General features: G+C 40.7%; 1 protein-coding gene across 1 annotated transcript; it reads left to right on the top strand.

Annotated features, from left to right (window-relative positions):
• Window positions 1-279: 279 nt before the first annotated feature.
• On the top strand, window positions 280-27,572 carry LOC146608694 (radixin-like). Its single transcript, XM_085349005.1, has 15 exons — window positions 280-444; window positions 2,890-2,983; window positions 14,308-14,391; window positions 14,773-14,868; window positions 15,771-15,893; window positions 16,079-16,230; window positions 17,749-17,832; window positions 18,064-18,210; window positions 19,580-19,676; window positions 19,772-19,935; window positions 20,329-20,459; window positions 22,425-22,585; window positions 22,751-22,843; window positions 23,451-23,687; window positions 24,708-27,572. Exons 2-15 carry the CDS (start codon window positions 2,972-2,974, stop codon window positions 24,870-24,872), a joined length of 1,746 nt encoding a protein of 581 aa, XP_085205131.1. The 5' UTR covers window positions 280-444; window positions 2,890-2,971; the 3' UTR covers window positions 24,873-27,572.

Raw genomic sequence — 27,572 nt, 5'->3', positions numbered from 1 at the left:
ACAATAGAGTAAAAATAATAAAGAAAACAATCAAACTTAAGTTTAAAACAAGTATTAAATATTCAGGATCATTGCAATGTGAAAAATGTTGGCTGTTTTATATGCAAAGGTACAGAAGATATCAAATCTAAGAGTATGTTCATGAACTGTAAACAGATGTAAACCGCCTTATGATAATATTGCCCAGTTAACTATGTAGTTTTATTTTTATAGTTAAGACCGGAAGTTGTGTTACTTTATTCTGGCTGGCTCTACAGCGACTCCCCCCCAAATCGCCTTATGGTTTAGACTTGAAGGGTTTTTCCATGTCTGCGGGAATTTATAACGGCAGACGCACTGAGAGACAAGCACCCGGAGTAAAAAGGCATTTTTCATCGTGAATATTTTGCTACAGTTGAAGATACGAGGCTCTTCTATCAAATTAAAGACAGACATCGTCCCCCGGTGAGTTGCCTCTCCCCAAAAAGAGAGGAGCTTCTCTTCAACTTTGATGCAGCGGATTTCCTCGTGTTCGACCGATTCATGTGTCACAGAAGGGCCGACTTCTGTCAAGTTGTGCCCCTTAAACTGTGTGTAAACGCACCCCACTCTGCTTTACGTAGTCTTAAGTCGGAATTTGTTAAGATATTTATTTTTATATTTATTCGTTTTAGTGGCAAGTGTGGCGAATAAATGAGGGCTAACATTTTTTAAGGCGTTAAAACTTCACGAGCGCGAGCGAGGCAACCGTCGGCTAGGCTCGTCCCGTTATACGGACTACACCCACTAGCTTGATAATGTCAGCCTTTCGACGCGCAAACTTTGGGCTTCATGAAGACCATTTTGGGGGGGGGGATCTAGTGACTAACGTTAGTGTTCATTTAAGATAAATTTTTAAAATTGGGATTTGACGCCTCTGACTTATTTTTTCCGTTGTGCAACGCTTGTGTAGCCAATATTTTAGGCGTTAAATTTTGGTTATAGTTCAACGTAACGGAAGCCAACAACTCTCGGCGGGTAAAGCTAATTGCTCACAAGCTATAAGTGGGTTTCACTTTATGAGGACTACAAACGCTACAGCTCCGACGTTCAGTGGGTTTTACAAATTCTTATTTTTACATTGCACATTCTGTAAAGCAGATTACAGTTGTATATGGAAACTATCATTGTTCCTAATAATTTCTTTAATTTCCAAAACTGAGAAGAGTAGTGGTGCTAGTCGATTTGTATCCTGAACTGGCACTACAAAATAGCTGAGACTAAAATGTAATGGCTGCTAAAAGTATTTTTAAACCCATGCCAGACACCTGGCTGCTCTCCGTTTGTATTAAATGGCGTTTAGCAAGCTTATGTCAGTCGTGATGCACAGTTCTCCATTCAGTCAGGCTGGGGTGTATTATTAAACTTCACGAAGTTTAGCTTCATACCATTAAACCACACTGAAACTCCTACGTGTGATTCACACCAGAGAAACTCTTGAGTTGGATGTTTTCACTATCCTGTTTAAGTTCATCATGGGTCATTACCATACTATTTCAGACTTGTGTTTCTAGTAAAGTATACCTAGTGCTGTGACACATTGCTTCACATTGTGCCTCCCCTGCTTTGTTTTCTGCAGTCCGTAGTAGAAAAAAGTAAAGCAATCTGGTTATGAATGGATGGGGTCCTCTGTAGTTCACCATCTGAAAATGATCACTATTGGATGTCAGCAAGAAAACTGTTGATTGGCATATTTCTTTGTCCTATGAGTTCTTTTGACATGAGAGTGCATGGTCTTTGTCATGTAAAACTTTTTTATTTTATGTGTCGCAGCATGTCTCGATTGTCTTACAGCCTTCTCTCCTCCAGAATTGTTTAAAGTAGTGTTCTCACTGCACTTCTGCAATAGTTAACATGTGTACACTTAAGAAAAGTGGTTTTGCATGTTGTGATTGAATGGAAACCGCATCACTGTGCCTATGGCTGTTTTGGGGGTTTTGTGGCTTGTTGTCATTAACAGATTTAGCAATACTATTCCTTTCAGTGTTTTTCAGTGCTTTCCTTTAGTTGTTATTTCTGTTTTTTCTAATGTACAGTTTTGTCATCCACAGGACTAAATTTAGAGCTTGACAGAATAATCTTGTTCTCATTATATTAATTTGTCACATTTAGAAAATATTGTTGGCTAAATGTAACAGATGTTTGCTGAAATTAAATGGTAGTGTTTCTTGTCAGACTGTTGAGTTACAGAATACCAAAAACAATAAAAATAAATACTGTGCTCAGACAGCAGTTGCTTAGAAGTTTTGACTTTTTGCAGAAATCAGCCTGGTTACACTGAAGCCATTTTTGCAACCCCTCCAATCAAGCTGAAACTATTGTATAAATGGATAGTGAGAAGGCCATAACTTTTATTTTAGGGTTTTTCATCCATAATCATTTTGGTGCCGTTTAAAGAGACTTGGGCCTTTTTTAAACAAAGGGAAATCACCAGGAATGTGATGAAAATATTTTTAACCATTGTTGCCATTGTTATCAAATGGCCAAAAAATAAAAGGAAAATGCTTAAGATGCTTGCGTTGACTTTATGTGACATTATACACAGTCTGGCCACCACCCACAAAGGCCTGTTTAACCCTCTAGTGCTGCATAGGTCTCTGGCTCATCCTGTGAGATCACTGGGCAAAACCCAGGCTACTTACGTACTTTACTTTATGTATATGGTTAATCGAAAAAATCAATAAGCGCAAATTCCTACAGCTAGACTGGGATGATAACGTCATGCGTCAGTGCAAATAGGTCTACATGCTTCCTTGTTCTAGATTTGGTCTTCTGTGACTGGAATCAATAGCTCTTTATAATAATGTCTCTGGTTTCACCCATGAACACTGGGGACTTATGTTACAAAATGTTTTCTTCCTTTTTTTTCAGGTCCTGTGGTAAAGGTCTTTCTGCCGTCCAGTGACGGGTTTTTCCTCTCAGCTGTTGAGTTTAATGAGGAGAGGAAGCAAAGATGCCTAAGCCGGTAAGGAACTGACAGTAAACTTCAAGCTGCTTTTGTCTACAGATTATTACAGTAATGCAGCGTTAGGGGAAGAAGCCAGAAAATCTGCTTATTTTTTTGCCACTTAAATCTGATTGTTTGATGGACATAATGTGGCTGGTTCAGGAAGTATGATATGAATCAGCCACGTGAAAGTGGCTTGTTTTTCTTCCCTGCTAGTTCTGCTCATGTAAACCGACTCTTTAGAGCTGCTTGTGAGTTGTCATAACAGTCGGCATGCTCTGCTACCGAAATCCTCATTTTGAACAATCTGGAAAGTGGCAGTTTCATCCCCACGGCTGCTCCCACTCCTCATACGCCTCTTTCAAGTAAACAACAGCCAGAGTGTGAAGTGAACTGCCTGGCCCACAGGCCTCACAACTGCAACACTGCTGCCATTGTTGCTTAAAGGGTGGAGAGAATGCCAGACTCCTAGGATGTGAACAACGCCAAAACAAAACCAATTTGATGCAGTCCCTTCATGGCTGTCTGCTTCTCACTGTTGCTGCTTTTCCATCATGAACAGACTTGGCAAGAGCAGGAAGTAGTCTGGGGATATTAAACGATGCCGAGTTATGCCACTTTTAGGTAGTCTACCCACCAATGATGCAGGTTTACTCAACACTGGACAACGTCATGAGACAGCCGTCACCCTTATTCTAAGTGTTGACAAACTATTCATGTAGTAACTGTCAGAGAAAAGTTGACTTTCAGTTTCACTTCTGTCTTTCCGTGGCGTTTTTAATCATTTTTATCAGTGTATTTATTTAGCCAGCATTTTGGCATCCAATCAGTGCCCAACCCTGTGGTCTTCCCTGCACAGTAAGGGATTTATGGCAGGTATACTGTGTAATTTGTATTTTTAGTTGCCTAATTCGACTAAATTTGCATTCTGTGTCTTGCTTGGACAAAAATCAAAATCCAGTTGCTGAAGATTGCATCAGAAACTTTCCAAGGAAATGGCAACGAGTTCCAGGCCGCCCCACAAGTGAAACACATCTCTTGTCTGCCTCTTTAGGCAGTGGGTGTTTGTGTGTGTCCTTGGATGAGTTAGGAAGATACAAAAGAAGGACAGCCAGGCACTGATGTCATCCTTCACTTAACCCTCTCGTCCCCTGAGTCACCAGGGCAAAATCCCAAAAACGGCTTCTGGGACAGCATGCCAACTTTGCTGAGAGTGACGTTTGTGTCAAAGACAATATCTGACAGAGAAAGTGCAGCTTGTCGCAGGGAAGCGCTGACATAATAAACAGAGGAAACAAAAGCAGGGTCCACCAGACATGACCTCCTCTGGGACTAGTGTATGACATAAAAACCTTTTGGAACAGTCTCCTAAATCTGAATGTCAGTATTCATACGCAAGCTTAAAAATATTTGCAGGGGTCAGTGACAGCATTGGCTGACTTGGAAGAGAGTACATTTTCAGTCACAGGACTCTGCAGATTTTCAAAGTTTATTTTAAAACGGAAACAAATGTTTTTGTTCACAGTAAGGCTTTTACAGTCACCCATGTGGACGCCCCATTAAGTTACTTTTAGCGATAAAGTTGACACAATGTTTTTAAGAAAATGCACCAAGGCTGCAAGTGAGGTTTATGGTAATTGAAGAATCATTGATCAGTTAATATAGCTATTTTTAAATAGATGGTGATTAACTGATCATGAATCGGGTTAAGTATCCTTATACTCAGCTCTAATTGGGCGATATGAGGAACATCTAATATCACAATATTTTCTGGTCATATCACAATACATGATATATATCACGGTATGTTCAAATAACCTCCAAAAACAAATGTTATTATTCACTATATAGTTCCCAAAATTGCACTGGTATTCAAATCATTCATTAAACTTTTTTTCTACTTTAAATAGAAAAATTTAGAATGAATCGAAATATCATAACATATAAAAATTGTAAAATAAAAAATGCAATAAACTCAAATGACAGAAACACAAGTCTAGACGGTGACTAAAAAAATGACTGACTAAGAACAGTCACGGGTATCACAGCTGGTTTATTTAACGTTTTCTTTGGTGTGTGAGGGGACGTTGACATGCCGAGTTTAAAACAGTCTTAATTTTGCAGTGGATGACTTTTCAGCTGGTGGAATAAATTCATGGTAGGGCTGTTCGATATAACGATATATATTGGATGACGATATGAAAACGTCTGTCGTTTCGTTTCGTGGTGTCGCAAAATAAAATTTACGGCAATATTTTTTTCACCGTTTTAGTGGCTATATTAATTTCTTAAAGTTCTCTCTTTCTCTTATATTTAATATAACCACACTATGGACGGACAAGAGCCTGTTTTTATGCGTTGTCGTTAGCAACAACGACGATAAAACCATCGCGTGTCCGCTTGTTTATTTTCCACATAAACCTTTCAGAATAAAGCTCAAGATCCTGTTGAGACCTTTCAAAATAAACTAAATCACGTGAAAGAGTATGCAGAGTATTTACGGATGAGAAGCAAAAAGAGCCGTCAGGTGCTAAAAAATAAACCTTAGACTCAAACGTTAGAAAAAAAAAAAAAAAGAACAGGCTTTTCCCCGCAGCACGCCGTGTAATAAATACTCACAAAGAAAACGGCGGGCGTTACAACTTATGTCTAAAAATGTATAGTTTCATGCATCGGTTAAAACATTCGACTCCATGTACACGACGCCCAGCTGGAAACACTTCACGCAAGTCGAGCTGCCTGAGATTCACAGAATTTTTTATCGGGGCGATAGATGTCTTATATCGGGATATGAGATTTTGGTCATATCGCACAGCCCTAATTCATGGTAGTTTTACAACATGTTTTGCATATTACCGCATTTTGTTCAACATCCTCCTTGTGAAATCCAAACGAAAGTGAGTCTCATTCCGTCGTTCGTCTGAAACTCCCGCTGTCATCATGTTTTGTTTTTTTTTCCCTATCTGGTAGTATATAAACAAGCATGCTTGTATGCCAGAAGATGATAAAAAATAATATTCCGGTTTGGGGAATATTACGGTGGCAATTTATACTCAATGGTTACGATAAAGCCATTTTAACCATCGTATGTGGAAAAACTTGCGATACATCGAGTATATATATATATATATATATCGCCCACTCATAGTTCCACTGACACCTATATCCTACTCTTTCTGCCTGGTGTACTCTTTGTTCTGGGGGCAGGGTAGTCATGAGGGGAAAGGAAGAGGGCCCTTACTGGTTTCCTAGCTTGTAGCTGTTTTCCTGTTTGCTGAAGAGGTGGCCTGCTATATACTTTGGGGGGGCCCAGTCTACGTCAACATCCTGGCTCTGTCACAGTGAGGAGCAGAGATTTAAGAGAAAAATATAATCACACTGCTAAGGGGCTGTCAGGAGAGGAAGCAGTCAGAAGGATGGGGAATAATTTGTAAATGTGGGAAGCAGGAATTTGTGGTCCTCAAGAGATAGTCTTTAGGAATTTTAAGAGGTTGGAAAGCAAGGGGGGTTATGACAAGAGGATATATATGTATATATATATATAAGTACCAAAAGCTGTAGTTCATGGTGTAGCCAGTTTGAGGCCAGCTGGAAAAAACAAGTCAGTCCTAATAGAGTCTTGTGTTAAATTGCCTGGAATGTATTTCACAAACTACTGAACCACTTTTCATGAAGACACCAATAACACTAACACCAGCCCCGCAAGGGCTTAGTGTATGCCTGACTGGCGGCTAGGCTTGTGATACTGTCACATACACTGGAGTATTGTAAACCCTGGAGTTGGTGCTGGAAAAACTGTGATAACAGCACTTTGAAACTTTTGGACTTTAATTGGTTGGCTTAATTAAGACTTTTGAAATTGATGCTGACCCTATTTCAATTCGAAATCCCAGTATTACAATCAAATTAAGATGAGCAGAACCAGCAAAGGAGTCTTTCATTTTTACTAATGTGTTTTCAGGCACGTTTGGCACAGATGGCAGTTATTTCTGAAACTGTGCTAGGTCAATAATAAGTAGGGTAAGGTCCAGCTTTTATTTTCCCTCTATTGTATTTTCTCAAATTTCTCACTCTTTCGTACAACAAATAAATAAACAATACTTCCAACACAACATTCACCTTCTCTTCCCCCAAAGCAATAATGTTGTTGTTTGCAGGTAGTTTTTGATTCCTTATCTGCTCTCACGCCTCCTTCCACTCCTCCGTTGAGAACTGCCTTACTCTGCAGGGGAGGTTAATCAGAGGGACAGACAGTTGCTCGGAGCCCAGCAGGCCAGATTAGCGGCTCTACTGATTGATGTGTGTGTCTTAAGGCCTCTCAGCAAAGCTCTTCTAAACAGCTTACAGTTACTAAACAGCTGCACATTTAACAAGGGGCCCATTTGAGTGAGAACTTGTCTTTGCAATTGAAATTGAGAGGAGGATTTAGAAACATCCCAAAATGGCATCTCCCTTTAAACAAAACACTAATGATGGAGCTCTTGGATTCTTCACAACTTGTAAACTTAACAAGATACAGTGGTAAATATTGGTGTCTGTATTATATTATAGCAGCACTCAGGTGTGCTTATTAATAGCATGTCCTCAGCAGTTAGTTAAATCACACTCTCTGTATGTGTGTTGTAATTTGACCCTCTCTGCTCTGTATTGAGCAGCCAGTCTGATCATGTGTGCTCATTAGTTTTTATAGATGAGAGCAAAAGCAGCGCAGTGCAATTGATAAAATTGTTACACTTTCAGTTATGACTAAATCATATTAATCAAAGTAAAATGATTATTGTGATATGGTCTGTTTCACAGATCATGCTCCTGCTTGTCTTTGAGTGTAGAGCAGGGCGATATGGCCAAAAATATTTATCACGATATATATTTGAAAATTTGCGATAACGATATAACTGACGATATAATTGATGCGAGACAAAATACAACTCCACAACATTACTAGTGCAAAAAGACAACCTTCCATTTATTTTCACTTAAACAAGAAGCTGGTTTTTATGTACATTAAAGCTTTATAAAAATGTAACAGTGCAAATGCAAATTCCTTGCTGAAAGTTTAACCAAAAGGCATTTCCAGTAGAAATGGGCTGACATATCCTGAGCATAACCATGTATAATATCCACTGAAGTTAAAAAGAGGTGCTTTGCAACATTAAACTGCAGTGTGCAGTACGTATTTTTCGGACCATAAGGTGCACGGGATTATAAGGCACATTAAGCGAAACAAAGCAGTCAGATAAATCAAACTTTATTAAACTCATTCTTCTTGCTTCCTCCACTTCTGTACCATTGATTCATTAATGTTGAATTCTCTGGCAGCTGCTCTATTCCCATGTTGTTGCAGTATATTAATGACTGACCTCATATTGTGGATTGATTATCTCAGTTGTTCTCCTGACTGAAGTTTGGTCCGTTTACAGCATCCTGCCATGCGACTGAATTTGTCTCCAACTATCAGGAACCTTAACGTTAACTTTTACAAGTGGAAAAGTGTTAGTGTTCGTCCTCCAGCTTCACTGTTTATGTTATGCTAACATAGCTGTGTCGCTAGCGATCACGTAGCACATCATTATATACCAGCTAGCCCAACTTCAGTAACCCTACAAACGTCACTGCTGTTTAGTTTCCTGTCTTCATTTATGTTGGAAGTGATAGCAGAGCTGTACGTTTGAATTTTTTCAGAAATCTCTCAGTCAGAACATGCAATATCATGCTTAGGTAACTAGCGAAACTAGCGTGCTAACTTCCGCTAGCTTCCTGCTAACTTCTAACTCCGTTAAATGTAATAAATTTTGTTTTCATGGATGCCTGGAAGTTAAACTTTATAGTTACACCTGGTAAAGCAGCAATGCTGATCGTTTTATTAAAGATGAAAGAATTTAGACAGTTTTTAACTCTCAGTGATGCTGCAGTGTTGTTTGACCTGAGAAATACGGGGTTTAGGACCCAGATTACTCCCAGATTTAAGAGCATCTTAGTCCGACAAATACGACAATAAGGACAGCCGCTTGCATGTTCTGCAAAAAATGTGCTTTGTCGTGTATCTGACGGACAAACACCAAACCAGTTCCACATCACTGAAGTTAAACCATTTTTACAAACCAATTCTGGTTCATCTGTTTCACTCAACAATCGGCCATGTGCGTATGAAAACAAAGGCACTGCGCATGCGCGTTTTACTCATATTCTATCGCGATATTTCATTTTCCTATCGTTGCCTAACATTATACCGGTATTACCGTGAACGGTATAATATGGCCCAGCCCTATTTGAGTGCACACCTTTCCAAATTGATTCCCCACCACGTGGTGAGGTTGTCATGTTCAGGAAACTTTCAATAAATATGAGTCAAGTTAAATATTTGTACAATTTTCCCAAAAGCTGAATTATTCTGTCAAATAATCTTGGTCTCAGTGTGGACAATAAGCATTGTGACTTTTTTGACACAACTGATTAGGTCAGCTGGTTACTCCCAGCTGATTGCTTGACTTGTATATTTGCCTGTTCTGATATCTGGAAAGTTTTCATGATTGGATTATAGATTGATTTTTGGATCTTTTTGGGGGGGTTTTTAATGGGGAAATCACAACAGTGATCACCACACTTTACTTCCAATTATATACATTTTTCAATTTTCTAGACCACTTAAGCCACTTTTGTTTTGTTTCCCCCCCTTTCTTCCTGAATAAGAAAATCTTTAGCCAACATTGTTCCACAAGATTTTGCTGTCCAACCTCAGGCAGATCTTTCTCTGTCCATCTGTGCAGAAGGACGCTGTGCACTGAGGTTAAAGCTAGTGTCAGTGTACCAGTTTATCATTTATTTCATTATTGGCTCCTCTTAACACAAGTAAAATTAGTAGTTAATATTTTTAGGTCAGTAGTAAGAAAGAGAAGTGAAAAGAAGGAATGATGAGAGTATTAGTACTTCCAGTATAACATTTACTGGAAGCTTCTAAAATCTTTCCGCTAGATGTTGGAACTGCTTCTGAGATATGTCGGGCTCCAACTGGAACTTGACTCATCAAGAGGATATCCAGTGTCATACTAATTTTAGTGTTTATGTTGTGCTTTTAGGAACTTTCAAGGCCTGTCAGTTCACATGCTTGCAAGGCATCCTCTTATGGCAGTGTGATGGAATTGAGTACCTGGATTGTTGTGTTGATTGTTGTGAATGTCCTTTTTTTGGAATTTATTCCCATTCCAGGTCTTTCCTCAAATGCCTAACACTGTCCTTTTAAGGACAGGTTGCCCAGTCAGCGTATCTTGTGTCACCAAATAGTGTTGTTTAAGGACAGGCTTGCAAAAGTCACTCCTTCAAGGCATGTCAGTTGTCAGTGTCTGATTAGCTGTGTCATTGCTTTGGCATGTTGCTGTCCCTCTTCTCCTCCCCCCCACTCTGTACGAGAGACAGGATTAACTAACCGTCTGGTCCATAAAGGATTCCACCTCTTTCCGCCCTGTGGGTTTGCTATGTTTACACACACACACACACACACACACACACACACACACACACACACACACGCGTAGCACAAAGGTTGGCTCTATCGTGGCTGATGGCGGGCCCCACACAAACAGAGGACAACTCGCAGTCTATTCCAGTCCTTTGGAAACTCAAACTTAGCACTACATTCTGTATAACTTTTCTTATAAAGTCACCAAGGCAGTGAAATCAACACAAAGTTTATATTCAGTGAACCATGAATAGATTATGTTGCTGTGGTTACCTTGTTTGTGGCTAGATCTGTGCACCTGCAAGAGTAGATCCAAATCTTACTTGACTAGTTAGTTACAGTTATCCAAATGCAATTGATGTTCAGTAACTGGAAGAGGTTATTGTTATACAAAGGTTATTTTATAAGGGAGATCAGATCGACAGGCACACAGAAGTAAACAGTACATCAAAAAAATCAGTGAGTGTTCTTGTTTCTTTTTCATCTTTTAAAACTCTTAACCTCAGTATGTCCACATTAGTTTGTTTTAAAATTTAGTTATCTTCAGTCTGTTACTATTGTCAGTGTTGGGGAGTAATGGAATACAAGTACCGGCGTTACGTATTTAAAATACAAAATATGAGTAACTATTCCGTTACAGTTACAGTTTAAAAATGTGGTACTCAATAAATGGATTACACAGCGGTCTTTTCCTGTTTCATATGTTAGGCTGTCCCCTCTAGTTTTGGTAATTCCACGCCAGTGGCAACCCAAACAAAACACGCATTAAGAGGCTCTAATGCCTGTGTCTCGATCTCACAGCCCATGTCACCTCTACTTGCAGCCCACATAATAACGTGAAGAAGTTGGGTTTTTGTTTTTGTTGAATTATTGTTCAAAAAATTATTTAATATGAATGCAATAGGCAAAGTGTTACAGGCATAGCCTTAAAGAATGTAGCCTCACGGGCAGTGTAGCCCAGTTGTAAGTAAGCTATTAAGACTCGACTGTACACTGTGTTCGTGTTTTCCTCGTTACAAAATACATTTTGCGGCATGTAATCTGTAGTGGAATACATTTTAAAAGTAACCTTCCCAACACCGACTATTGTTTGAAGTATCTGCATTTAAGCAAAGCCAAGCAAGGTAAAGAGCTGGATATCAGTAGCCCCTGTTTCATGTAATATTATCCTTAGTGTCTACATTGAAATGTTGACAGGGTTGTGGTGTCATAAGTAGCTTATGTTATTGGATCCCAGCCATTGGTGTCAAGTTCCCATAGTGACCCCATTCATAAAGCATCCCTGAATCCCTCCATATTCTCCTATTAAAATACTGATCTTTTAGTTTGATATTCTTATTTTTAAGTGCTCTGTGTAGATTTCACGTTTCTTATTTTTGCCTGGTTGTTGTTTTGTTCTAGCTACTAATTGGAATTTTAGAATTCTGCTCATCCCTTCAGTATTTCCTGTGTTATCCCCCCTCTTAATTCATGTTTTGGGTCATTTTTTTTGCTTTATTCTGGTAAACATGTGTTTCTGGTGTCTTCCTTCCTTGTCTTATTGTTACCCTCCTGTGCCATAATATGTAAATGGTCATCAGTGTAGTCTAGCTTCCCAAGCCAGCTGAGAGGCTCGGCAACAGTCGCCTCAAGGAAGTCGAGGTGACTGTTGTTGTGATTTAGTGCTATATAAATGAAATTGAACTGAACTGTGTTCTCAGCTTGTTGGAGTCTATTTGTTTTTTGTTTGTTTTGTCTCTTCCCTCTCGTGATGGATTTTGTATTTTGGACTGAAAACACTTCCCCCGGTGTCAATAGAAAACTCAATGAACTGCAGCACAGACATTTCACGTTCCATAAATTTCAAGCCGCAACCACAAAAGAAGAAAAGGATGGATGTGATTTGTGAACTTATAATCTTAATTCAGTCACTAAACATAGTCAAGTCCCATTCAGAGCTTCTCTTCATGTTTCATCTGTAGTCTAGGATAGTAGTGATAAAGACTTTTCACTCCACACAATAATTTTTGAAGGCTGGATTTGAAATTTTACCTGTTTGTACAGCAATAAGCAATCTCACTGTGATTTGCATGTTTTACTGGTCTGACCCCTGGAAGTCAGTAGCACATGCTCCTTTAGTTTTTGTTGTTTAATTGTGGTTGTCAAGCAGCTTTTAGATACGTTATCGCCTAATTGTGGCAGTAGAAGCCAGAGGATTCTGCATACATATGCAAAATCCTCCTTGAATGCATCTTTAGCAACAACCAAGTAAAATTTCAGTGCAAAGCAGACTAAATTTGTGTTTTAGTGCAACAAAACATCATGCAAGATATCTATATTGTGGGCATGTCCTGCAGTATTTATTGGGTAATTAATGTGGTGATCCAGCAAGATACATTATGGGCTGAGTTCCATGTGGGGGTCCAGTTATGTGCTGGTTTCATGGATTATTCATTGCAGGGATATTGAGTGAAAAAGATGAAGGCAGGAGAGTGTGTCAAAAACAAGAGGGGAGAAAAAGGAATGCAAAGTAAGCATTCCTGAGGTTTTATATATAAGTACTGAGAGGAAAAGGATGGTTCATTCCCTCAGTTTCTTCTTCTTCTCATCTACAGCAACAACGCTGTAATTTAATGTCGAAAGGAGTATACCCCAGATCATCTCTCAAACTTCCTGTTGCGCTTCATAGCCACGCTCTTTTTTTCTTTTCTATCCTCCCTTCACGCTCTTGCTAAACTTTGCTTTTTGCACCCCGCCTCTCAGCTTGCTTCTCGTCTTCCTCTTTACTCTGTGTTTTCCTCCGTCTCTCTTCTCGTCCTGTTAACTACCACTGAGGCAATGCACGGCTCAATGTATGAGTAGGTGTGGGAGGAAGGATGTCAGATGCCACGGAGGTCAACCCTGCTCTGTTCTGTGCCATCAGCTGCTTCTAGGCCTACTGCCAGTGCTGCTTAAAGAGGAACAGCCAATGACTGAGTTTTATCCTCTGCTCCACCCCAACAGAGGTCTTTGCCTTGAAAAAGTGTGGCTTCAGAGGGTAGGATTGAAAGGATCTGACACATTGCCCACATATGGGGGAAAATGTTCTTCTATTGTCCTCTTTAGAAATTCTGCAATTTCCTGGAATATTTTTGCTCAACTGAGGAAAAGTTGGACAGCAGCACTTGACATGAGTTGTCAGTAGTACTGGTGCATACATGCAGTGCACCACATCCTGTATTCTAAGAGAACCATAACTATTGTGTGAAAAGTAAAGGTTGTATAAAAAAAATACTTTTTGCCAGTATTGCCTCAGTGTTTTGTGAGCCACCTCACTTTATCACAACCAGTATTCAACTTCCATCTGTTTAAAGTAGTGTACAGTTTTCCCTTCGTGTGAATCTCTCACTTAAGATGGTAGCACAAGTTTTCAGTAGGATTTAAATCATGAACGCAAGTGGATCAAGTTATCATTCGATTGCTTTGCTGACTAGTTTAGACTAGTGGCATAGTCAGGCACATGAGATGAAGTGTGCGCATAAAGTGCATAAATTCTTTGAATGTTGCACACTTTTTGTACAACAGTTTGAAGAAGCAGTCTTTCAGAAGACTGGTTGATTGGATAAATATAGATAGATATGCTTTTTTTCCCACCTCCCTAGTGCTTCGTGAGTTCCTCTGACTCTCATCTGTCCGTAACACGCTTAAAAAAATTGTTCTTTAGGGATTCTTGACCTGTTCTTGCAGTTAAAGTATTTGTCCAAACTTATAGGTTTAAGTGGTATTTAACTGCCTAAAACAGGAGCAGAAAAAAGGGAATAACACGCACACATGAATAATTGCAACTTATTTTCATGTCTTCACTTGTGTAATATTTGCAAGCAAAGTGAACTTCCTCCCCTTTTTTTCTTTTTTTCCCCCCCCCTAGATCAATGTCCGTGTGACCACCATGGATGCAGAGTTGGAGTTTGCAATCCAGCCAAATACCACAGGAAAACAGCTGTTTGACCAGGTGAGCAAAAAAAGTATTGTGAGGACAGAAACCTGGCACGTAGGAGTGTGGGTGCTTGAGAAGTTGACACTTTGTTTCCTGTATTCTTATGCTGTCAGTCCCCACCTCCCAGCACAGGAATTTTTGGTGCCTTCAGAAAGAGTTTAGTCAGTGCCAGAATAATAAGAAATGAAATCAAAAACGCTCCCTATAACAGTTTGTTAAACAGGCAGAAGATAAATATGATTTCTTTACGTTCTAACAGTCGCCTCCCTTCTCTCTTAAATGTCTCTGCCACTTACCACAGATCACAGATTTGTACTTCTCAGACATCAAAGAAAAAACGCTATCTAAAGGAAGAATAAACTGTGAAAATCCATTTTTCTTTTTTTTTGCTTTTAGGTGGTAAAGACTGTGGGCCTGCGAGAGGTGTGGTTCTTTGGACTACAGTATGTGGACAGTAAAGGCTACATCACATGGCTGAAACTCAATAAAAAGGTAAATATCACTTTGTTTTGTGGGAAAGTAGAAGCTTGGTCTATGTCCCTACCCTCACCTATCATCACAAGCTTTGGGTAGTGACCGAAAGAACAAGATCGCAGATACAAGTGTCGGAAATGATCTTTCTCCGAAGAATGGCTGGCCTCTCCGTTAGGGATAGGGTGAGGATTTCGGCCATCTGCGAGGGGATCAGAGTAGAGCCGCTGCTCCTCCTAATCGAAAGGAGCCAGTTGAGGTGGCTCGGGCTTCTGACTAGAATGCCTCCTGGGTGAGGTGTTCTGGGCATGTCCCACCGGGAGGAGACCCCACAGCAGAACCAGAACACAATGGAGAGATTATATTTCTCAGCTGGCCTGGGAACCCTTTGGTGTTCCCACAGAATGGCTAGAGGAGGTGGACGTGAGGTGGGGGTCTGGGCTTCTCTGCTTAGGCTGCTGCCCCCGGGACCTGGCCCCAGATAAGGGGAAGAAGATGGATTGATGGAGAAGCTTAAAAACAAAATTCCATTATTAATATTATTATTAATTTAAGCATGTGGACTTCAACTGATTTTCTTAAATTGTTTGTCGGGGTCTTTCTCTTTAGCTCTCACTTTCATGTTTCCTCCAGTGTCTGTGTCTATTGTTTGTCTGGTATTTGCCTAGAAGCAGTACTGTGGTACTGAAGCCTCAGATGTGGTCTTTCAACAGGCTTCTTCTTTCACTCACCTCAAAACAATCCCCAGTCCTAGCACCCCTGCTATTACAGTGTGTCTCTACATTTCCAAGTGTGCATTACAAAAAAAATATCCTCATGCTCAACAAGCATGTGAGCAAGACAGACAAAAGGCAGAGGCTACAGAAAAATAGTATTGAAAAATTCCAGTACATAATGGAGCTATTATTATTTTTTGAATCCAGGTGACCCAGCAAGATGTAAAGAAAGAGAGTCCTCTGCAGTTTAAGTTCAGAGCCAAGTTCTTCCCTGAAGATGTCTCAGAGGAACTAATCCAGGAGATCACCCAGAGACTCTTCTTCTTGCAGGTAACTCCACACACTCAGGACACCAACACTTTTAGCAAATAATTAGTTTTTCAGTTATTTTCAAAACCTCAAAATATCACATTTTTATGTTACTATTATCTAGCTTGCTCTGTTCTCAGCATAAGTGCTAACTAAATCTTACAGTCTTGAGTACATTTAGAGTCACGCACACATTTTTCTGCCAGGTGAAAGAGGCCATCCTGAATGATGAGAACTACTGTCCCCCAGAAACGGCTGTGTTGCTGGGTTCATACGCTGTCCAGGCCAAGTATGGAGACTATAACAAAGAGGTGCACAAGGCTGGGTACCTTACTCATGACAGACTGCTCCCTCAGAGGTAGGCATTTCACATAAAGTTTAGCATTTTTTACTAGAGATGGACCGATCCGATATTACGTATTGGTCCGATACTGACCTAAATTACTGGATCGGATATCGGAGAAAAATAAAAAATGTAATCCGATCCATTAAATATCACGAAAGCACCTCACAAAACTTGCAACACGCCGTAACTCGCCTCAGAACGTTAGCACATCGGAGCAGTATGCATCACGTGATAGAACGGCTGCGTTAAGCTTAACAAGCGACTGCCTCTTCTTGCTGCTACTTCAATCATGAAACTGCTTAATGATCAGTTGATCGGCTTTTCTGTCGCGAGTCCGTCTCTCTTGTTTGTTTTTGGCCCACTTTGCACCAGAAAGAGGAAACCAGCGGATAAACAACAGCAGCACATTTAAGCTTGATAAGCTGTTGTTAAAATTTATTTAATATTACTTTCTACACCAGGATCTTTTTCTACGTAGCTGATGCTGGTAACTGTGCAGGGGCGGATCTAGCAAAGTTTAGCCAGGGGGGCCGATAGGGCATTAACAGGGAAAAGGGGGCACAAAGACATACTTTTCTTTCTTATTCTCATTTAAAATGTCTAGCTTTCAATAAATAATTATCTGACACCCAAAGTTTTAATTTGATATAAAATGAATAGAAGTCAATTACTGTATATAGTGACTATTAAGTCTAATATATATACCCTAGTAAGCTATAGTACTTTGTCCTTTGGGAAGGTACCATCTGTGCAGTCTGCAATTCTGTTGAAGAAAGATGTTGAATCTATTTAATATTTCTTGAAAAATAATTGATTTTTCTGCATTTTTTTTTTTCACACTGCATCAAATTAAGGTTGATTACGTCGATTAAGCATCATGAGGTGGAGCGTGAGGGGTGGTTCCCTATTTTTTATTTATTTATTTTTGTTGTTGCTGGGAGTTGGAACCCTATTAGTTAGGTTGCTTAATATTTACGCTAAGTACTCTTTAAAATACCAGAATAGGGAGGATGGTGTAGGTCTAAGTTTATTAGATTGATCAGTATTGCTGAACTATGAAATATTTTTTTTTGCATACAGGTATAACAGAATAGCTTTAGTGTAGTTGTTTTAAACTTGAGTATGAACTTATACAAAATGCAGCAAGATATTAAAAAAACAGTTTTGTTGATTTAAAAAAAACACTATATCGGATTCATATCGGTATCGGACATAAAAAAGTGGTATCGTGCCATCTCTAGTTTTTATATATATATATATATATATATATATATATATATATATATATATATATATATATATATATATATATATATATATATATATATATATATATATATATATATATATATATATATAAAAATAAAATGATTCTGGTGTCAGCCAGAGTAACTGGATTTTGACTTTCATTTTTCAAAATCTATATCTTTGCCTGCTGGAGTATTTATGATTTCCTCTTTGAGGAAGCAATTCTGTGCTGTTTGACATTCCTTCAGATGAACATCATTGTGTGTGTGTGTGTGTGTGTAGAGTCCTGGAGCAGCACAAGCTGACTAAGGAGCAATGGGAGGACAGGATACAGACCTGGCACGAAGAACACAGAGGAATGCTCAGGTGTGTGTCAGACCTTTATCATGATGAAACCCTTGTAGACATGTTTGGATTTGCCATAAAGTACCAAAGATTTAAACCCACTTAACTTAAATTCGAATGTGTGCTTTTTTTTCTTCATCTAGAAGAAAATGTACGCTAACTGAATGCTATTGTTTTGAACATGTGATTGTGTTAAATTTCTAAACATAATATAATATAATATAATATAATGCCTCTTTTTCTCTACTCTAGAGAGGACTCAATGATGGAGTATCTTAAAATCGCCCAAGACTTGGAGATGTATGGAGTCAACTACTTTGAGATTAAAAACAAGAAGGGCACACAGCTATGGCTGGGCGTGGATGCTCTTGGACTCAACATCTACGAACACGAGGACAAGTAAGGAATATACATAATCCTTGGAAAAACTAATTTTCTGACTAATTCTACAGCTATTAGCCTTGTAGTGCTGATAGGTTTTTTTAATCTCAGTATGAGGCCAGCATTTTGACGTTACCAAGTGGAAGTTTTTGCATGAATCTCCTCACACAGACAAAGAGCCTCAGAGCTGCGGTTTGCAGTTGGTTGCTAAACAGCAACAGCCTTGAATAGTGAGCAGTTGGAGGCGTTACTACACAGTGTGTCACAATCATAACAACTGATAGATGTGTGTCGATGCGCCTGGTATACCTGCTGTGTTACACAGCCTCATCACAAGATCAAAACTCGTATTGAATTAAATATGAAATGGAAAAAAAACGTCAGATTTTCTAGAAGCTTAGCTGACAGGAACAACTGTGCAACCCACTCTGGAAACATTTAGTGGGGTGCTTTTAAAAACATGAAAATATTAATATTTATTATTATAATATTTATAATGTTTGAATCTTGAGTGTGGCATTTAATATATTTAAGAGATTTTCAACAACTTTAATGATCCAAACTTGCTGACAAAGGGTTCATATACCCAGTGGATTTTGGTTCATGGGCCCACGGAGCACATACTGTTAAACTCAAATCAATTTGATTTAATCAGACAGACCCCTCTAAAAAAGTGGTTGTTTAGATCTGATGTTGTTAGAGTTGTGATGTATTTTATGGGGGAAAATACATCACAAGTGTGTCTAGCTGTGTGACATAAATGGTAATAGGACATGCACAATGTCCAAAAAGCTTAGAGGAAGCAAAGATATTTTCGATAAGTGAGAGGTGGAGAAAGTCTCTGTGTCTCCATTGTAGTAGTCTTTCCTGTTCCCTTCTGGTCAGATTTATTTCCCCTCTTCGTGAAGGACAGATTTAATCACTACTCCTGTAGCATTTCCTCTCACTCTCTGCATCACCTTTGTTTATGTTATCTGAGGACAGCTGCCTTCCTCCTTCTCTCGTCCAGGTGACGGGTGAAGGGGAAAAAAAAAATGATGATTGTGAGATAACAGCATAGTTTTTTTTTTTTCTCTCTGTTGGCTGCAGCTTCCTCACTGTCCTTCACTTTCTCTGTTTGTTTTCTTTTTTCTTTATTATTACCTCTTGTTCACAAAGCATCTACCTACTACTACTCGAATTAGTGTCAGCCAGTGAGCGTGACACCTGATACTGCCGCTATTCTCACACAGACCTGAAAGACGCTTCAGTGTCATCATTTCCTGTAAGCTGGTCTGTTTATACTGGGCACCATCTGCTGGCTGAATTTTATACCACGTGGTATTGGGTTACTTTTAACAGGCTGTTAAGTCTGCACAATTAACCAGTTTTTTGCTATTTCATCCAGATTGACACCAAAGATTGGATTCCCCTGGAGTGAGATTCGAAACATCTCTTTCAATGACAAGAAGTTTGTCATCAAACCCATCGACAAGAAAGCACCTGTGAGTGTCGCACTCAGTCCACAAATATTCATCCTTCAGCTTTATATAAATGCTTCACACGCTTCTGTTTTGCTCTCTTTTATCCATGCCTTTAGGACTTTGTGTTTTATGCCCCACGTCTGCGCATCAACAAGCGCATTTTGGCATTGTGTATGGGTAACCACGAGTTGTACATGAGGAGAAGAAAGCCCGACACCATCGAGGTGCAGCAGATGAAAGCTCAAGCCCGGGAGGAGAAGCACCACAAACAGATGGAGAGGTACTGCAGAGGGATGACTTGGCCACATACACATACATTTTTTTTTTTTGTTCCATGTCATTATGCAAAGCTATGCATGGGGAGTGTGCTAGGACTTGATAACATTTGATTATCACTTTCCCATTAAAACAAATGCACAAAATTGTATCAGACCAAGGCTTACACTGATGACGAGTCACTGCTACAGCAGAGCATTTCCATTAGAGGGCAGTGTCTCCTCTGCTACACAAAAATGAGGCATGTTCATGTATTCATTCTGAAGCTTCATTTAACTTTATTCAGATCATGGTGAGAGTACTTCATCTATGTATATATACAGTATTAAAATAGATGTTTCATAGTTAAAATATACACACAAAGTGATCTGAAACAGGTAATCTGCAACCTTCTCAGGGCCCAGCTGGAGAATGAAAAGAAGAAGCGAGAGCATGCAGAGAAAGAGAAGGAAAGGATAGAGCGTGAGAAAGAAGAGCTCATGGAGAGGCTGAAACAGATTGAAGAGCAGACGATGAAAGCTCAGAGAGGTATCCCTTTTTCTTTTTCATTCTCTCATCAGTTTTCTTACTGTAGCTCTTACTTCCTCCTTCCCTCCTGTATGTCAAACTGGAGAATCTCTCTAGGGCTTTAGATCAAGACCAATTACATATTTCATTATGTTTGTGTGACCAGAATATATAAAGATTGAGCAAAGCTTTTGTGCTTTCATTTTTCTTTTCTTTCAAATTAAAAATACAAACTTACTGTGCAAACGAGCTGGCCCCAGTGTTTTCTGGCATCTTCAACTCCTCACTGCAGGCATGTCATGTGCCTGCCTGCTTCAAGTCCTCTACCATAATCCCTGTCCCCAAGAAACCTAGGATCACGGGACTAAATGACTACAGACCCGTGGCTCTGACATCTGTGGTCATGAAGTCATTTGAGCGCCTAGTTCTCTCCCATCTCAAGACCCTCACGGCCCCCCTCCTGGACCCCCTGCAGTTTGCATATAGAGCCAACAGGTCTGTAGACGACGCCATCAACATGGCCCTACACTTCATCCTGCAGCATCTGGACTCCCCAGGAACCTACGCCAGGATCCTGTTTGTGGACTTCAGCTCTGCCTTCAACACCATCCTTCCAGACCATCTCCGAGGCAAGCTTTCCCAGATGAATGTGCCTGATCCCATCTGCCGGTGGATCACTGACTTCCTGACGGACAGGAAGCAGCACGTGAGGCTGGGAAAGAATGTCTCGGACTCCCGGACCATCAGCACCGGCTCCCCTCAGGGCTGTGTTCTTTCTCCTCTGCTCTTCTCCCTGTGCACCAACTGCTGCACCTCCACCCACCAGTCTTTCAAGCTAATCAAGTTTGCAGATGACACCACCGTCATTGGGCTCATCTCTGACGGGGATGAGTCTGCCTACAGGAGGGAGGTTGAACGTCTGGTGTCCTGGTGCAGCCACAACAACCTGGTGCTGAATGCCCAGAAGACAGTGGAGATTATTGTGGACTTCAGGAAGCACACAGCCCCACTCCCCCCCATCATCCTGACTGACACCCCCATCACCTCTGTGGACTCATTCCGCTTCCTGGGTACCACCATCACCCAGGACCTGAAGTGGGAGCCCACCATCACCTCCGTCATCAAGAAAGCCCAGCAGAGGATGTACTTCCTGAGGCAGCTGAAGAAATTCAACCTGCCAACACGGACGATGATGCAATTCTACACTGCAATCATCGAGTCCATCCTCACCTCCTCCATCACCGTGTGGTACGCTGGAGCCACTATCAGGGACAAACAGAGACTGCAGCGTGTTGTGCGCTCTGCTGAGAAGGTGATTGGCTGCAGACTCCCATCTCTGCAGGACCTGTACACCTCCAGGACACTGCGGCGTGCAGCCCGGATCTCAGCTGACCCTTCTCACCCTGGACACAGTCTGTTTGACCTGCTCCCCTCAGGCAGGAGGCTCCGGTCCATTCGCACCAGAACCTCTCGCCACAAGAACAGTTTCTTCCCCTCTGCTGTTGGACACATGAACAATAACCACATGACTGTCCCCGCCACTAACACATGACCCTACGCTGTGTCACTGCATCATTTCATGTCTGGCACTGATCACCACCTGCACTCATGTATATATCTTTCTACGTAGCACTCTTAATTCTTATTCTCATGTATATATCTCATGTATATCTCATGCACATATCTTTCTTTCTACATAGCACTTTAATTCTTATTGTTTGCACTGAAGCACCGCAGCAAATTCCTAATGTTGTAAACCTCAACATCTGGCAATAAACCCATTCTGATTCTGATTTAGAAACCCATTTTTCAATAGTTGAAATAAGAGGAAACTTTCAAAACACAATAAGTTGCGCTCTTGCGGCTTCTGTTTTACATTAAAGTCTTCAGTTGCCATCACCAGAGTTCATTCTGAGGTTGGACTCTGAATGTTTACAACATAAATCGGAGCTTATTTATGACACGTTCGCGTCTGCTCTTCCACAGAGCTTGAGGAACAGACTCGCCGCGCCATGGAGCTCGAGCAAGAAAGAAAGAAAGCGAGGGAGGAGGCTGAGCGGCTGGAGCGAGACAGGCAAGCAGCCGAGGAGGCCAAGGCGGAGCTGGCCAGACAGGCTGCAGACCAGCAGAAGACTCAAGAGCAACTGGTGTGTGTTGTTTGACTGATGCTGGGAGCAGTGCCAGACTGTCATATGTGTATATGCTTTATGCTCCTGCACTTACAAGGCTCTGGTGTCTGTCTGATTATTTCGGATTGTTTGAAGCCATAGATTGTTCTGTATGAGTAACAGCAGGGACTGCTTTCATTGCAGGCTTCTGAACTGGCTGAATTCACAGCAAAGATCTCTCTCCTAGAAGACGCCAAGAGGAAGAAAGAGGATGAGGCCACAGAGTGGCAGCACAAGGTAACGCAGACTTCATTGATGACTTCATGCACCAGATGAGATAAACATGTGGAAAACTTTCCAACTTGTGCATGATGTGACTGAATTTTGTCCAGCAGTGGACACTGAAACAATTAAATTGGTTAATTTTTAATATTTGTCATCATAATATTTGTAAATCAAATGGTATGGACTACTACACCCACTGTGATGGAGGATTAGAGTGATCGGGAATCCTGTGTTACATGGATCCATACAGCATACCCATCGCTTGTCTTCCACATCACTCATAATCAGATGGTGTCTACATTTTGATTGGCTTCACTAAACATTTGTTAATATTTACATATTTTAAAAAGCGTGTTTTTAATTAATCTAAAAAATCTAAATCTTTCCCCAACTCCTTCCTGTAATGAGTTTCTTTTACAAATAATCGTGCAGTTTTGCATAGATGGGTCAGTTCATGATGGATGCAGATTAGGCTTAATGAAACTGTGATTATTTTTGGTCTGATGGCCTAGATCTTTAACCACAGCTGTTTTGTGTGGCATCCTTTGCTCTCACCTGTCTAGCGTGACTCTGTGAGCTGTCTGTCCTAATCTCTCCTTCCTCGTGCCTCCACCTGCAGGCTCTGTCAGCCCAGCAGGACCTGGAGAAAACCAAGGAGGAGCTGAAGACCGCCATGACAGTGGTGCCAGCGCCTCCGGGCGGTCATGCTGAGAACGAGCACGATGAACACGATGAGAACCACGCAGAGGCCAGCGCCGAGCTCTCCAATGAGGGCGTCAGTCATGTTGACCTCCGCAGCGAAGAGGCTCGCGTCACTGAAGCACAGAAGAATGAGAGGGTTAAGCAGCAGCTGCAGGTAGGAGCAAGAAGTGAAAACCTTTAGGGCAGGGTTAAAATGACAACCCGTTGTTCAGATTTAGCCTCCATAAGAAGCCTGATATTACTCTTTATCAAAACTAGTCCTATATAAAGAAATTCCACCACTGTGGTGTGCATCTTGCGCTGAAATGAAGTCTAAAGCCAAAAATTGCCAGATTAATTTTAGAGCAAACTTATATATATACAAAATAAGCTTTAGTTTCATGTAACCAAAGGAGGTTTGCGATACACAAACAAAAAATAATATCATCTCATTGTTATTTATAACAGCAGTTTTGTTGCAAAGAAGAAACACGGGCCAAGAAATGGCAGATAAGGGTAAGATGAGGCATACGTCTGTGTCCGTTCTTCTTTAAACTCCTGCTTGTCACAGGAGATGTGCTGGCTTATACTGCAGCCTGGCTTTAAAACAGACTTTCTAGAAATGAAGTAATCAGATGGATAATGTCCAACCTAATCATAGTTTTTATATTGTTAAGTAAATTCCAAAGACTGCTATGAAGCCTGGCTACTGCATAGGCCAGGACTAATACTGAAGCTAATGCAAGAAGAGTTAGAATAGTTTTACATAAAGAAAGGCAGGAACCTCACACCCAGGCCTGCACTTTGTATCGGCTTCCTCCAAAGACGACTGCTGAAGGAACAGACTTTGGTCCAACCATTGCTGATCCCTGCTTGTGTGTTGTTTTCAATACAGCAGAGACAAACACACTTTTGATTTAGTTGTCAGTGAAGACTAAAGATCGCACACAGAGAACCAAAAGCTAAAGATAAGTGGCTTTGCGTCAATCAGATGTTTAGTTTTGAAATGGAGCGTGATCCCGTTTTCTCTTCCGCACACGTCCTGTTTTGTTTGTCTTGTCTGCAACGTCTGTGCCGCCCTGATCATCAGACAGTTTTCTCTCCTCTTGGCTTTAATTATTATTTTTTTGGTCGCGTCTTCTCCTCCTGTTCTTTCGCCCTCCTCAACCTGTTATCCTCTCTTCTCTTCTCATAGACATTGAGTTCAGAGTTGGCCGAAGCCAGAGACGACACCAAGAAGACCCAGAACGACGTGCTGCACGCCGAGAACGTGAAAGCAGGCCGAGACAAATACAAAACTCTGCGGCAGATCCGACAGGGCAACACGAAGCAGCGCATCGACGAGTTCGAGTGTATGTGAGAACAGCACCTCAGGGTTACCCCGCTCTCCTTAACGGCTGCTTGATTTTTTTTTTTTTTTCTTCTTCATGGACAACTGACGCTTCCGTCCTCGTAAGCCTATCGAGTCTCCCTCAACACCCCCCCAACACCCAGGCTGTCTCAAGAAATCTTCTTATCCAATTTTGCCAAAGTCCTGCTCCACTTCCTTATCTGAGTTTGGATTTCTCCCTGATGTGGAGCTGCATACACGCCACTCTGAACAAGCAAATTATCGTGTTGGAGAGATCATCTCCATCTCTTACTCGAATGGGGGAAGTGAAACTGTAAAAACCAAAAATGGAAGCAGTTGGAATTTTTTTATTTTTTATTTTTTTTTGGGTAAACATGGCCATAGAGCGATTTTGTTGTTGTTGTTTTTTTCTTCTTTCGCTTGAAAACTTTGTATGCAAAGCTTTAGTATGATTCTATGTTTCCAGTTAAAAGATCTTCTGTCTTCTTCTTGTTTTTACGTTTCTTCCTTCTGCTTTTGTTTGACTCGTTTTATTGATGATGCCCATCCTTTTTAGTTGTCTGTTGAGGCCGGGTTTAACCCCAGGTTTCCAAATAAGGACTGGAGTTTAGGGACAAATTAGGTTATTGTTTTCATTCAGTGTCAAAGCACTTCTATATTAGCATGTCAAAGCATATCACCTGGTAGATGTTCTAACACTCTCACCATCTCTAAGTCGTTAGAGAGAATTTAACTCTACTTACTAAAGTCAAACTATAGTTTAAACATGACATTTATAGATTTATACAAAAAAAGATAACACTGCAGTATTTTAATAGTGTCATTACAGGCTAAAATCAATAATTGCAATTTTTGATATAAGATATTTCTGTGAATAAAATTGAACTGACCCTCGTAGGGCAAAGAGCCACCCAACTTGTCACATGGCAGGTTTTGACGAACGAATGTAGCAAAGGTAACAAAGGGAAAAACAAAATGTTTTTCTTTAAATTTACAGAAGTCATAGGATATCAACTTGTGCCACTTTGAGCTCTCGCCCTCAAGCTTAAAAGTATTGTGAATATAAGCTAATTGGTAGTGTAGGCGTTGCGTCCCAGTGTTTAATTCCCAGTCACCATAGATGGTTTTCTCTGCCTGCCAGCTCACAGAGGATCCCAGGGACCGAAAATAAGGACGGGCAGAGGAACCGCACTGCAGCCGAGCCTTTTCTCCGTCTGTCCAATGGTGTGTGTGTGTGTGTGTGTGTGTGTGTGTGGCTATGGAAGCTGAGGCCTGGCACCTCTCTGGCTGGGGAGCTTATGAAAACATCTGTCTCAGTTCGGGACAAATCTCTACCTCAGTAATAATAACATTGGTGACTGACAGTCAAACACTTAGGATGCTCCCTCCCTCCCAAAATAAAATTAGAAAAAAATGAACAAAAATAATTTTACTTGGTTACTGTTACATTTTGCGGCATTGCTCCCGGGCAGGCTACGTGTTGTCAGTTACTTTCTGGCTGTATTTTGGTTACGATTGCTTGAAAATATTGAGGATTCCTGTGAAATCTGGTTAGAAAAGTGTTATTTTTTACATATCAAGCTAGTTTTACACAGTTTCTCCTGGCCTTGCTCAGTTTGTTTGTTTTTTGTTTATTGCTTTTTGTTTCCCCCCCCAAAAAAAAACTCCCAAAAAATGAGGAAGATGAGTGAACAAATGCTGCTGATAAAGGTGTGCTCTGTGCAGAGCGTAGGTCAGTCTGCCAGGGTCCATTGAAGCATTCAGGGTCTTCTTAGAAGCGGCGAGCGATGGTGGGCTCGGTCCACAGAACCGCTCTGAACTCCAGAGGTTTTAAAAGGCTCTCGTGAGTTAAAGAAGCCCAAAATGTTGACTTCAAGGAGACAGTTTCAGGATGTGCAGCAGAATAATGGGACTGAGATGATTTACTGGAAGCTCTTAGTGCAAACAGACCTCGCTATCATGACTCATGGAAATCAAGTAGAGGGTAGGTCAAAAATTCCCTGAACTCTTTCAATTCATATCCAACATAAGACAACAAATGGAGTCCAGCTTTTGTGGTGTGGGAAACATGTTCCAGGGTGCATTTTTGAAATGAGTAAACATTAATTTTATTTTGTTTTTGTTTTGTTTTTTTATTAACAATATGATGAATATGTTTATAGTATGTTATTGCTATACTTGACAGCTGGTGTAGGTAGTTTTTCAGGAGGGGGGGGGTTTGTTTTGTTTTGTTTTTAATGCCCTGGAGTTTTGACGGTAACGCATTTGTATGACATAAGCCTGTCTTTTGTGTTTAACTTCAGTGTCCATTGTTACTATTGTGTTTGCCATAGCAGGTGAAAGAAATGATCCTGCGCTTCCAGCCCATTTTTTTTTTTTTTTTTGGTAATGTGTTCAAAGACCGTAAAGCAGCAGCACGCATCGTGTATTGGCCAGCTTCACTGGAGGGGAAAACTCTTGCTGACATCTCTCCCCCCCCCCCTCCACATCGATGCTACAAGGCTTCAGTTTGACTGTTTTTCTTCACAGCAGCAGTTATTGGCGCATCTGTCCCCTCCAATGAAGCCGGTGTCTGTGATGACGCCTGCTCTGGCACCAGCTGTCATGTTTTGCTTTGCTTTTGTTTTGGAGTCCCCCCTCCTCCTCATCCTTATGTTCATGTTAGTACTCCGTAAGATAGAAGGCACAAGTGGATTTTGGTCTATTTCA

This window comes from Diplotaxodon limnothrissa, linkage group LG23, assembly GCF_057381915.1.
Source record: "Diplotaxodon limnothrissa isolate DT_005_m linkage group LG23, D_limnothrissa_male_GT1.1, whole genome shotgun sequence".
Taxonomy (NCBI): Eukaryota; Metazoa; Chordata; class Actinopteri; order Cichliformes; family Cichlidae; genus Diplotaxodon; species Diplotaxodon limnothrissa.
This window is presented reverse-complemented; position numbering and strand designations above follow the sequence as displayed.

Excerpts from the sequence above, each read along its gene's own strand:
- LOC146608694 (XM_085349005.1), top strand. Across the intron at positions 17,833-18,063 it reads GAACACAGAGGAATGCTCAG|AGAGGACTCAATGATGGAGT; the intron begins GTGTGTGTCAGA and ends TCTCTACTCTAG. Across the intron at positions 19,936-20,328 it reads CACCACAAACAGATGGAGAG|GGCCCAGCTGGAGAATGAAA; the intron begins GTACTGCAGAGG and ends CAACCTTCTCAG.